Below are 14,264 nucleotides of genomic sequence, written 5' to 3'. Positions count from 1 at the left end.
TCAAAGGCCAAATTATGAACGTTTAATTTTGTTTGTGTTTTTCAAAGTAACTGCCTCAATATTTTTCATTATATTATAAAGGATCAAACAAACTAATGAGATATACGTGAGTCCAATAACGGAAATAATCATACGTTATTATTAATATAAAAGGATGGTTATAAATCTAAGTTAAACTAAACTGTCTTATATATAACGTGCCAATAGAGATAAATTTAAAATTTAAAATTTATAAGTTTGCATTTCAAATTTTTAAGGAATTATGTTCTAAATAAATAATATGTATACAATATTTTTTAAATATGAATAATAACATTGAAATGAAATTATTAAATTTGACTGAAATTCACCAATTAAGAGTGTCACATAAAATGGGTTAGCCAGGGTTTTTTGTTATTTATTGTTAAATTAACATTAAGAAATGTGTATATTATTTTACATTTCTTAAATACGCATATTTTTGTCACATATAAATAATTTCGTTCATCTTAATTAAGTAAAACGTTTAACAATTAGTATCATTGGATACATATTCCAAGGTAAAAAGTAATACTTATCCCATTAAAATAATGGGTAAAACACTATAAAGAGAGTCGTTAAAGGTGGCAAGAGTGATAGAATTTTTTTTANTCCCATTAAAATAATGGGTAAAACACTATAAAGAGAGTCGTTAAAGGTGGCAAGAGTGATAGAAATTTTTTNAATACTTATCCCATTAAAATAATGGGTAAAACACTATAAAGAGAGTCGTTAAAGGTGGCAAGAGTGATAGAATTTTTTTTATTTTTTTTTTGAGTGATAGAATATAATATGGTATATTAATGTTGGTATCAATCATATTTTCATTAAATATATTAAGATTATTTCATATATCTTATTTCATTTGATGTATTGAAATAATATACATAACATAATTTTTAGAAAAAAAAAGTTATTTGTTTATAACAATATCCTTCATAAATCTGGTGAAATATATTTTAAAGAACAATAATATTCTAATTATGTATTAAAAACTCTTTGCATTTAATTTACATGCATTAGAAATACATATCGATCTCAATATAAAATAAAGTATATAACTAACACTTATATTAATTATATGCAAAACGACACAAAAATAATATATCAAAATATATTCTAATACACGTTATCAAATGATAAATACCTAGAGGGAATATACTATATAATATATATATATATATATATATATATATATAGATATATATTAAATACGGATATATGTGGAGGTGATTTTGAAGAGTCTTTAATAACATAAAGCATGGGGTCCCAATAGAATGTTATAAACCGACTTTCTGTTAGATTTGCAGTGATGACATTTATTAAAATGTGTGGTCAAAACTTGAAAATATAATAGAAAATACTACTTACTATTTTATTTATTAATTAGATTTTAGTCAAAGGTCCAATGCATGGCCATTTCTAAAAGACTATTTACATATCCTTGTTTGCTTTTAACCCAAAACAGTATTTTTCTCTCTATTAATAATAATAATTCTATTCTTTATCTTCTCTAATAAGCAATGACCTCATTCACCTATCAACTATTCCATTATATTGACTAGGTAATTGTTGGATATTTCTACAAGTAATTTAATTGCATTGATGAATATATTTCTTGGATGTGTAATAGGTGAACTCACTCTTCTGAAATCGCTCGTAAATGTTAATTTATTGATATGTATTTGGTATTTTTGTTTATGTAGAATAGCTCGTAAATTATATAGGAGACAACATAAATTGCATTAGATACAATGAAAAGCTCGACTTAGTAGATATTAACATATATTATTGTGATTACGTTGTATTAATTTTACGTTAAAGATAGATGTGATATTCATAATTTTCAAATTTGAATCCGCCGATATTTAAAAGAGTTAAAAGATGTTAAAGTATTCACCTACCAACCAACTTCAGTAAACTTAAATTAATAGTTTATTTGACCAAATTTTAGAAATTGAAAATATTTTAACGGTGTTTATATATTTTCATATTAAATTGAATTATTAAGTGCATATATTAGTGGATTTAAATGGGCAAGAACGTGATCATTATTTTTGGGTGCAAAGTCATGTAACAACTCTTGCCATAATTTGTTAAAAGAATGGAAAAAGATGAGAATTATTTTAAAATATCGTAAAATTTTTTTTTAGGACACCAACTTATTTAAACTATTCAAACGAGAAAATTATTATATCGAAGGAAGGTGTTTTAACAGTGAATTTTGAACTCTTCAATTAATCTAGAGCTGTTCATGATTTGTACGACGTTGTTGAACTATTATATCTTAAAGGGTGATAAGATATCAATTTAGATTATACTAGAATAAGTTGAATCTCCTGTGAGAGTTAACGTATCAAAACTTGTGTTAGTACTTTGATTCAAATTGTGGGTTTTAATCATAGGTTATCTCATAATTATGTTAAGTCACCCTTATATCAAACTTGTAGGTAAATAGTGCCAAAGATATCGTAACACACTATTAACTGAAATTTTTTAGGTTTTTTTTTATTATTCAAAATAATTGAATTGTTCAAAGTTCCTTTCACTTATCAAAATTTTATATTTTCTAGGAGATAAAGTACACTACTTACGAAGTTATATTTTTAAGTTTACAACGAACAATAATAAAAAATAATAACATATATATGCAATACCTCGTAAATTCAATTAATATGGAATATAGGGTGTACTGCTCAAACAAGTTCAATCAGGCATCATTACAACTTTCTATAGAAAGCAATTGTTTATGACAAGTGCATAAAAATATGAATATACGATTTTGAATTATTTTTCCACACAAATTGAAATATTTTGGATAAGTTATGAGAGAAATGTTAGTGAAGAATGTTATAGTAAAATTAGAATATATTTGTGTTTAGAAAAAGATTTGTTCCTCACACACATATATAATTATATATATATATATATATATACTGAAATTTGAAAGGATACTTTTTTGCCTTAGATAAAGGGGAAAAGAGGAAAAAGATTTAAGGACTTTCTCATGTGATCTAATTATCACATTTGAGGCAAATAGTGAGTCATTCTAATATTCTGAAGTTGTAGTCCATAATTTGATGATGTTATAACCTAAAAATGTATTAGGAAAAAAAATCCACCCACCGTATGGTATTTATCTTCGAGTTCAACTAAATACAGATTCGCATGAAGATGTTTTATATTAAAGATAAAATACTCTTTTACTCTGTATCTAGAAAGATTCGAATGCGAGACCTCTAATTAAAAATAAAAGATTATTTACGTTCCACCAGAGAAAAAATTATTTAATACTCCATAAATAATTGATGTCCAAGCTTACCTTTCCTTTTGTCTCTTGAGTAGGCATTACACAACTTCTTTTGACCAGAATAGATAAATCATTTGGGACAACATAAATAAGAGGTGAAAATATGTGTTTTGCTTGTTCAATTTCAACCTAATTTCCACTTAAACAAATACAAGTTTTAAACAATGATTAAAAGCTTCCCAATCAATATATCCTTAAGATGAAGCAACACAAATATATAAATACAAATATATAAATACAAATACAAAAGGAAGAATATGGAAATTATAGATGGGTTATTTAATTAGAATAATGTCAAATGTGACCCACTTAAAGACCTAACTATTAATTAAACACAAAGAGACAGACACCTTCCTATACTTTAGTACCATACTTTTTGCAAATAAGAGAAATAACACATGACATTGCCCTTCTTAATTTCAACTTAATGTCCAATATTTGTATTCAGAACATATTAATAATTTGATTTTTTTGATATACAATGTTACAAACTCAACATATAATATTATATAAAATTATAATAAATATTTATACACTTGTATACAGTAATATACAATCTTATATATAGAAAAAGTAACTCCATCTTCTTTCTTGAATCTAAGTACAATAATCATTTAAGAACACTACACCAGATCACTCAAAATTTCTTATTTTAGACGCCTCAAGTAAAATAATTAATAAAATAAAATAATTATTTAATTGTAAAAATAATATTTTTATACTTGCAAGTGCTACTGAAGATAGTTTGTAGTGGTAATGACGATGATAATAGTCGTTGTTGGTGACTAATAATGGTGGTATTGATAGTTATGACGGTAAGAGTGGTTGATGTTAGTAGTTAATAATAGTGGTTGAAAAATATATGGTAATAGGTGATATGTTTGTAGTAGTTGACAACATTTCTAGTGATGGTTATTGTAGTTGCATATATCATTCGCAATGATATCCAGATGAGAATTTTGTTGTGCTTGTACTAGTAGGAAAAATTTATATTGGAATGATGATGTCCACATTCTTTGTAAGAATGTATTTATACATTGCATGAATAATTGTGTTTAAGTGGACACATGGTCACAATCTTATTTTGTTCTCACAATTGATGCTTTCGATTAATGGGCATTGCTTGCTAATACACATCTTCTTGATTTTGCGAGATTCAAATTCGAGGATGAATTATTTTCAAGAAGAGAAGAATGATAGCATCTGTGTTGATATACCATCATTAAAAGTCGATGAGCTTTAATGAAAAATCAAGAATCTGTTCATCACGAAAAGAATTGTTCAAATTCAAGTTCAAAAGAAAAAAGATTTAGCTACATGAAGCCTTAAAATAGAACCCAAAAAGTTGAACGTCTAAAGTCAAACCTTCCTGGTTTAAATGTTCTCTATTTTAAAGTTTAATAGTTATAAAGTTTTCTAGTTATTACTTCCATAAAAGTAGGATTTTGAATCTTATTCTATTCGAAATATGTTTTCCCTATATATAGGAGTGAATTTCATTATCTTAGAAAAGACATGATTAATAATATTTGAGGTGTTTCTCTTCTTTACACATTTGCGTGTGGTGATTATGAATTTATATTACAATATTATAAGAATGATTCTATAGAGGTAAGATTAATTCGTTAAGTTAATATGATTGATTTCTATTAAAGTAAATTAAAGAAGGTGCCTAACTAGTCTCATACTAATAGTTATCTTTAGTTTCTTCTAAATAGGAATCTAGATGACTTTTAATCTAAGTTCTTGAGTTGACTTTATAAATGCCATAATTAGTTTTAAGCTGCTAATTTTGAATAGTAAAAGCAATTAAGGTTCTTAATCCTTAAAGATTTGAGAATTTTATTCTCGAATTTTATATATCTTTCGATTTCTGTCTTAAATTTTTATAACTTGGCTTCCACATTATTTTTCTGTTTATTCAGATAATTCGATTCTTATCATAAGTCTTAGTACAAAATATTTATGGTTAGCTCGAGTACCATATCTGGTACGAATTCTATATTGATTGGCTCGAGTATCACACTTGATATATGTTACAATATAATTGGGCTGGATATCATGCCTGATACATGCTTGGTTGTGTTCTATTTGTAAGTTCCCTGAGTGAATCAAATTATTTCATTGTGATGTATTTATCATGGTGGTCCACTGAGTTTTTGTGTTCAATGTTTCGATAGTTACGAGTATTGATTAGATTTGCACGTTAAACACTATGGTAGATATCTTAAGGATCCCTGAATAGTCTAAATCACTAGAAAGATAAATCGAAATAAGGCATAAGAAAATGTTGATCATTTAGAAACGTATATTATGTGGCTGCCAAGTTAGGTTGACGATCAGAGGTCTTTTGCATAATTTATTTGTTGGGACTATATATGTTTGTTAAATTGATTTAGAACATTTCTGATAAAAAATGTACAGTCAAGTGGCCAAGGAAGAGTGGTTGGAGTGAGATACGTGTGGCATTTGACATACAAAGTAGGCTTGAAAAACTTTACGATAGCATAAAAGGTAGACTAAAGCCTTAGAATGATAGAGTTGAGAACAAAATGAAGTATAAAGATTGAAAATAAGGTTACTCATGACTATTAGACCGGAAATAATAAGAGCAAGTGGCTAAATATTGATTTGACGATTCATATTACATGTTTTCTTTTGAATATTTACTCGAATGATTAATTATACCTATTATTGTTTGCATTAATACTATTTTTGCCATACTACTTGTCATAGTCTAGTTGCAGGATCAATATGATTCGTTAATTCATTATTGATATGGTTGGGGAGCAATCACTAATAATCATGAAAATGTGTAAAAATAATAAAAAAATTAGGCAGGGAATAAAAGTAATTACTTAAAGTAAGAGGAAGATATTAGTGATATTAGCAAAGTAAAAGGACTTTTCTATAAATTTCCATTTTTTATTTTATTTCAAAAAAAACGAAAAAAGCTTTCACATTACAAAAGCGTCTGAAACGTTTTCGTACACACCAGTCCACTGATTGCATTCTCAGTCCCTCTTTTTTCTTCCTTTTTTCATCTCCGGCAGCTCAGTTTTGCTCACTCCGGCAGCTCAGCTCTGCTTACTCCGGCAGAGTTCAAAGGTTTCAAACTTCCAAATCATGCGAAACTAAAGCTAGAAGTAGTTAGTGTTAGGGTTTGCAATGGGGAACTGTTGCAGATCTCCGGCAGCGGTTGCTAGAGAAGATGTGAAGTCCTCTAACTACTCCGGAAATGATCACGGAAGGAAAGACAAGTACAGTGCTGGAAACAAGCAGAAACAGATCACTGTGTTAACTGATGTTAAAAAGGAGAATGTTGAGGAGAGGTATTTGGTAGATAGAGAGTTAGGAAGGGGAGAATTCGGGATAACTTACCTTTGTATAGATCGTAGCAGTAGGGAACTTTTGGCTTGTAAGTCGATTTCGAAACGGAAGTTACGAACAGCAGTGGATGTGGAGGATGTAAGGAGAGAAGTGGCAATTATGAAGCATTTGCCACAGAACTCAAGTATTGTGAGTTTTAAGGAAGCGTGTGAGGATGAAAATGCGGTTCATTTGGTGATGGAACTATGTGAAGGTGGTGAGCTGTTTGATAGGATCGTTGCTAGGGGGCATTATACTGAACGAGCAGCTGCTGCTGTTACACGGACGATTGTGGAGGTTGTGCAGCTTTGTCACAAACATGGAGTGATTCATAGAGATTTGAAGCCCGAGAACTTTTTGTTTGCTAATAAGAAGGAAAATTCACCTCTTAAAGCAATTGATTTTGGCTTGTCAATCTTCTTCAAGCCAGGTAAAAAGGAAAACTTTAATTGGTCTACTGTAACACACGCAAATGCATGTAGTTTATCTTATAATTTCTTGCTGTTTGCCCAGATTGTTTTTATGTTCTTTGTTTTATGATGTTAGGGAATGTTGATTTATACAACTTAGATAGATTGTAAAATTTTCCTGTGTAAATATGCCATATTCAGGAGACTGCTCTGGATAAGAACCAAAAGAATAAAGATTATATCAGCAATTAGGACAATTTACCGGGGCAATGGTATAATGTAGTTTACTGATGTGCTCCCAGGCCAGGAATGGTAGTAAGACTACCTCCTGATGTGTCCCTAGGGCTATGGTTCAGTGGTGGGAAAATTCATGAGGTGTGGTTTAGGTGCATATGTGCATATCCCGGGTTGGAACCTGCGAGCACAAATAGAGTTTTCTCGTCACAGTAAATAAATAATTTAAGTTATCTACTAATGTTACATACTTTTATTGGAAGAAGAAATGTGCAGGTGAGTTCAGGTATTGGTTCCTGATGAAGCAGTCATTCCTATGTAGGCCTTAATCCTTATTACTTATGTGTGACCTTAGATAAAATTTGTCGGATCCTTTCTTATATATTAAAATCCCCAGTGATTCACTGTGTAGAACAAACAAAGATTGCTGATAAGCTTGACAAGAAGTTATATTCAGTTGATACTGGAGAAAAGCTAGCATCATCTCCTCCTTTTTGTACCGTAACTTTATTAGCACAACTTTTTTTTGAAGGTAACTTGTATTATGAACAAAAGGAATACTCAGAAAAGTATTCCAGTAATACTTGCAACAAAATTACAGAAGGAGAGGTGTCCCTACTAAGCTTCATAAATAATCCATAATACTAGGAATATCCTCCTCTTCTTGAGGATATTCGTGTTTACAACAAAAAAAAAGAAAAGGACTAGACAGTTCATCTTCAGTTTCTGCAGAGAGCAACTCTTGTTTTCGAAACATCTCCGGTTCCTTCCCGTCCATATAATGCACCAAATGCAGGCAGGGTTTCATCTCTCCCTGTGTCCCGACTGATTCCCATCTCTATTCCAGCAAGCTAGAGCCTCTTTGATGCTCCTTGGCATAGTCCAGCTTATGCCTCTTAAATTGATGAAAATCTGCCATACTTCACAGTCTCTACAATGTAGAGAGAGATGACTTATTGTGTCAATCTCACATTCACAAAAAGAGCACCTAGAGCAAATTTGACAACCAAGCTAGCTCCATTAGTACTACTTACTAGCGGGAAAATGGTAGATTCACTTTGCGTAATACTGATTGAACTCACTGGCTATATAGAGGAGGAAGTCAGTTTTGATATAGGATTAAGCAAAGAGGATTAATGTACGCCTCTCCATTTTTATTATTGTGAAAGAACGTTGTTTCTTCCAAGAGCTCCCTAATGCACTTTAGCCCTGAAATTGATTGTATCACGTTGGGATCATTCATTGCACTTCACCGTGTATTACAGTTCGTATATTAAGACTTACGAATTCGAATCTTAGTGAGATGAGATATTCTCTACTTCTCTCATTCAGTTCCAGTTGAAAATTCTTTTGTTAATTTCAAAAGACAAAGGAGTAACGATTTACTAATTGGAGTGCTAATATCATGGTTAAGTTGCAAGTTGAATTTGTGACAAGGGTTTGACTTAACCTACATGAGAGTTGTGTTTTAGCTGATCTAACAAACTGTTGGTGAGCTGTTTCATGATCAATTGATTAGTGGAAGGATCTTGTGGACGACTATATTCTAGCAAGCATATACTATGTAGAACATTTCTATCAACTTACCTAAAAGAATGCCCACTCGCTTTCTATGTGAATTCTGTCATATTCTGATACTTGCAGTGTAAGACCTAACTTACGGTGTAACTGCATTATTTGTTTGTATAAGACAAACTTCAAGTTTTTCCCTTGAAGTGGTATTAGACAGGAATTTTGGTGCCAAGATACAAACAAGTTGGATATCTAGGCACAGGCAAATAGGTGAAGATGTAACACGTTACTGTTAGAATAGGATGACTTAAATGGAGGTAGGTTATGTGAAATTGTGCAATAGGAAGATATCTGTAAAAGTCCAGTTCTATAGTGCAATTGTCATACATGGGAGAGGTACAGGCCAAACACAGAATAAAATGATGTCCCTTTAAGGACATCCCATGAAAAAGGTAGAAGGATTAAATAAGAGAAGGTTATTTGAAATCCTGTGATCATTCTGTTGTGCTTACCATCCGGCATTTTGAAGTCAATTTAGGATAGATAGACACGTAACGAGACTTGCCGATTACCAATAGTTTAGGAGCTATTTCTTCTTCTTTCTTAGATTTGGAAAGTCGTAGTTGTCTTTTTCCATGTAAATTTTATAGATTTTTCTTTCCTTTTCGTTTAATATTTGAGAAAATAGTGATCAGGTACACTAGCTAAATATCAGATCTCCCCTACAAAAGGAGACAGTTCTTCCTTTGTAAAGGGCATCCTTACTATTAGTCAAAGTCATCCTTTGGGTTTCGTTCAAATAGTTTAATATAATTTTGTTTGACTTGACAAACATCTACAGGGGTTCTTAGTGGCATAATAATGCTAACTCAGATGCTTACTTAAAAAGGAAAAGGGTGGAGCTAATTTTGATATCTAATGAATATCTAACCAGATGTTTGTTTCTTGTACTTTCCTATTTGTGTTTCCCTCTGTAGGGAAGTGGGAAAAAATAGCTTAGATAACTAGATAACAAATTCAGATCCAATCAGAAAGGCGCACGGTCTTGGACACTTAACCTTGTGGTACAAATAACTGCTCGATTTCCTTATAGTTTGGTACTTTGGGTTCGTCTTTTGCACTATTTTTGACCTATCCAATCGTTATTGTTGCTTATCTTTACTTTACATATTGCTAATATTTAATGCTTGATTTTATTTTTTAGGTGAGAAGTTCTCCGAAATAGTTGGAAGTCCATATTATATGGCTCCTGAGGTGCTCAAACGAAACTATGGACCAGAAATAGATATATGGAGTGCAGGAGTCATTTTATATATTTTGTTATGTGGGGTTCCTCCCTTTTGGGCTGGTAAACTCTCTTCCTGCAGATTAAATTCTTCCTTTCTGTCCCCCATGCTTCATATGTAGCATTCTCAGATACCACTCAATCATTTTATTGAAGTGAATCTGTTCATACAGAATCTGAACAAGGTGTTGCCCAAGCCATTTTACGTGGGGCAATTGATTTCAAACGGGAACCCTGGCCTAGTATTTCAGAAGGTGCTAAAAATCTTGTCAGGCAAATGTTAGAGGCAGATCCAAAGCTTCGACTGTCTGCAAAGCAAGTACTTGGTATGTTATGTTTCACAGATGCTTATTAATTATTTTGGGAAAATCGTTGCCTTTATTGAAGATATATAGATTATAGAACTACTGTATATCCTAATTAGGCAAGAATCAGTTCTACAATGTGCTTTGCACATGCTGTAAGACATTCATGCATTTTATATTCTCTACCTATTCCAATATATTTGATATAGTTGGAATTTAGAGTTTAAGAAAGAAATGATGACTTTTGAAATGGATGGTCTAAATATGGCTATAAAACTTTTGAAACTTGTGACGATAAACACGCCATAGCATTTTTGTGGGTCTTAAAGCTTCTCAGTACGGTAAAATGGAAAGAGTAAACTTAATTCTTCCCAAGTTTAGAATCTTGTCGTACTTCTCGGAACAAATTTAATAGGAATGTTAGTTGCATAAACTAGATTGGAGGGTGTGTTAGTTAGACAGGCCGAGTAGANGAGGGTGTGTTAGTTAGACAGGCCGAGTGACTGCGTTGAAGGGTCGGTATGTGAGGCATAAGATCACGCCTAGTAAAAACTCATGCAACTGCATTAACTGGTCAATGATCAAGTAGTTGAGATAATTGTAGGACACTTCTATTCCGTGATTTATTCTCTAACTGTAGCTAAAGCTAATGAGAGCATAGGATGACACCCAATAACAAAATCCAATGACGGCATCAACACACTTGTGAGCAACCAGTTCAGATAGTAGCACACTTCTTTATTCAGTAATTTTACTCTCTAAAATTGTACCTAAAACTAATAAACATCATTCGGATGTTAAAGGTGCTGTTTACCTTTACTCTTAGGCGAGCTGTATATATGTATGACAATATAGAATATAAATTGGCCCATTCTGGATAGTACTGATGCATACAATAGTTTTCTTTTAATTGTACATGAACCTTCCTTTATAATCTTTGTTAGAAATTGTTAGATCAATGTTTTTCTTTTAGGGATCGAGTATCATCTTATGTTCACGTTTCACACAAACTTCAATATTGAGTAATGTTGAATGTATATATTGATTAATTATTTCTAGATGCCTTTACCTTTGTAATGTTTAGTTGTATGATTTGTGACCATATAATGAGTCTTCCTAGGGTTATAGGCACTAGAACTTTTCTTATCAAAACCTTTTCTAATGGTTTCATTCCTTTTTCTTGCTAATTTTTGTTGTGAGATTTTTGTATCGGCTTGCAAGTACCACGCAGATAAAGGCAGATGAAATGGCTGGCAAATCAAGTGGTGACAAATTTTGTATTTCTTTGTTGTTTCGAAGTGCAAGATGTATATACGTATTGGTAGCAATGATGATGTGTATGGTACAACCAATGGTAAATTATCATCTGCAATTTGTGTCCCTTACATGGCGTTATCCTTATGGAGAAGCCTAGGCAATAGTCTAACCTTTGAAGAGACTTGCAAGCTCCATAAATGGTCAAATCCTTTAACATGACTGAACTTGAAGTAAATTTAGTGCAATTTAGCTTCTCCTCACAGTCACACCCCAATTCTAATCAGATCAAAATGTGAATTCCCATTCTTTGTGAGATGTCATGTGATTGGATCTCTGGTCAAGTTGGAAAGAATGATATGGCTCTGATAGCCATCGAGGGATTAAACATATCAATAAGCTCAAACTTCCACTTGCCATCATGAGCATTTATTATATCAGACATCCTAACATTCTTGAGCTTTGTAGAGCTGCAATGCTTAAATGAAATTTGTTCTGGAAGTCATGGGTCCTCCCAGACAGATGGTTGGACTAAATAAAGGAAATGATACGTTGAACCACAATCAACCTGTAAGATTTGAGATGATGAAGGATTAAGAAACGGAAAAAGCATGGGCACAGCAATGCAGATCCAGTAGAACGGTGAGAAATATGATCTTTGTTCAACTTGCTCAAGGTAAAGTGTACTATTCGATTTAGACAGCCAGCAAAAATAAACAGTTCTCTGTTAAAAGCTGTTATAGCATGCTGATCAGGGAAACAGTTCACTGGGATAATAATGACCTTGGAAATGATTTGGAAGACTAAAGCTCCTGTTAAGATAGCATGTCTGATATGGATTGCAACCTAGGGGGCTTGTGCTACTTATATTAATCTAATAAAGAGAGGCTTTACTATGTGTACCAGATGCTATTTTTGTGAAGAAGAACAGGAAACAGTTGAACACTTACTTCGCTGTTGCTGATTCTCTAATTAATATTAAGAACTTTTTCTAAAGATTTGCGGCATCACATGGGTGATGTGTTGAGATGTAAGAGGCAGTGCTATCAAAGGCGCACTTTAAGCGCCCTTAAGCTCTAAAGCAAGGCTCAAAACGTGTTGATCGTTTGTTCACTTTATGTGCGCTTTCAGTGTCTCATCAAGGTTCTAGGGCAAAGATTTCCTTGCTAATAAGCCTCTTATGAAGAAGTGAAACTAAAAAAATGATATTCACTTTATCATAATTTTTCTTCAATTTCTTTGGTCATATATTTGTCGTTCATGTTTATGATTATTAGTCTTGGACTAAACATATATATTTGTATTTTTTTCTCTCTTTGCGCCTTTTTTCATTAAAGCCCGTGCTTTATTTGCGTTTAAAGCCTCCACGGACCTTAAAGTTATTTTCCGCTTTTCGCCTTTGATAACACTGGTAAAGGGTTCTGTTAGAAATTTGGCAAGTTCGAAGGGTTCCTAATAGGGTGAAACAGAGATGGAAGACTATCCCACTCTGCATCTTCTGGCCATCTGGCAGGCAAGGAATAAGGGCTTGTTTTGGAGGGTATAAAGATCACTAATCTAGAGTTAAAATAAGTGTCTACATAATCTGTAATTCTGATGAAATAGCAATATGTTAGTGTATCTAGATCAGTACATGAATTTTCTGGAGTTAACTAGAAAAGAGTAGCAGATTGTCTGGTCAGGTTCTGTTTTGATTCTTGTATCCTTCTTCGTACTGTTTCAATAGTACTTTACGCATCACAAAATAAAAAAGAAGAAGAAATGGTTGCAATTCATATTTTCTTAGCAAGGCCTACTAAGGTCTGTCTTGTATTAAAATTTATTTTGGATGCTTGGTGATCTCTTTGGTTTATATCAATCACCTGTTATTTTATGCCTCGTGTTTTTTTATGAATTTGAACAAGTTTTCTCTTCTTGTATAGAACACCCTTGGCTTCAAAATGCTAAGAAGGCTCCAAATGTCCCACTTGGAGATGTTGTGAAGTCAAGGCTTAAGCAGTTCTCAATGATGAATAGGTTTAAGAGGAAAGCTCTGAGGGTGAGTTCATTTATCTGTCACTCTTTTTATCTCTATTTAGCTTTGCTTTTCTTGGACCTTTAAAACATGTCTGTCCAAATGCAGGTAATTGCTGATTTCTTGTCTAATGAAGAAGTTGGAGACCTCAAAGAAATGTTTAACAAGATAGACACTAATAATGATGGCATTGTTTCAGTCGAAGAACTTAAAGCAGGACTAAAGCTCAACTCCCAGCTGGCAGAATCTGAAGTACAGATGCTTATTGAAGCCGTGAGTCCACCTCCTTATTTCTTGATGTAAAATTTGTCCTGAATTTCCCACTTATTCCCGAGTTTGACATATATTAGACGCTTCTCAGTATCTGTTAATATCGTAAGAGAGTGTTTTCTGGTATTGACGGTGATACTATCTGTATCGGTTGTCATCTCACATGAAAATGTTTAAAATTCATAAATAGGTGAAGTTCCCATTTCTAGGATATTTTCTACTGACTTGGGAACAGCTGAGGTAAAGTATCAAGTGGGAACTTGGGGGTGGGGGTGGGGGGTAG

The 14,264-nt window shown here is 32.3% G+C and overlaps 1 protein-coding gene across 1 annotated transcript in view; it reads left to right on the top strand.

Moving 5' to 3' along the window:
- The first annotated feature begins 6,288 nt into the window (after window positions 1-6,288).
- LOC107031281 (calcium-dependent protein kinase 13) overlaps window positions 6,289-14,264 on the top strand; it is a 10,381-nt gene continuing 2,405 nt past the window's right edge. Inside the window, exons 1-5 of the mRNA XM_015232594.1 lie at window positions 6,289-7,127; window positions 10,058-10,201; window positions 10,312-10,464; window positions 13,620-13,735; window positions 13,820-13,984. Coding sequence (XP_015088080.1) covers window positions 6,497-7,127; window positions 10,058-10,201; window positions 10,312-10,464; window positions 13,620-13,735; window positions 13,820-13,984 — 1,209 coding nt within the window. The 5' untranslated portion in view covers window positions 6,289-6,496. The remainder of the gene's footprint in view (window positions 7,128-10,057; window positions 10,202-10,311; window positions 10,465-13,619; window positions 13,736-13,819; window positions 13,985-14,264) is intronic.

Source organism: Solanum pennellii, chromosome 9 (assembly GCF_001406875.1).
Source record: "Solanum pennellii chromosome 9, SPENNV200".
Taxonomy (NCBI): Eukaryota; Viridiplantae; Streptophyta; class Magnoliopsida; order Solanales; family Solanaceae; genus Solanum; species Solanum pennellii.
Note: the sequence above shows the minus strand (reverse complement) of the source record. Positions and strands in the feature narration are given on the sequence as shown.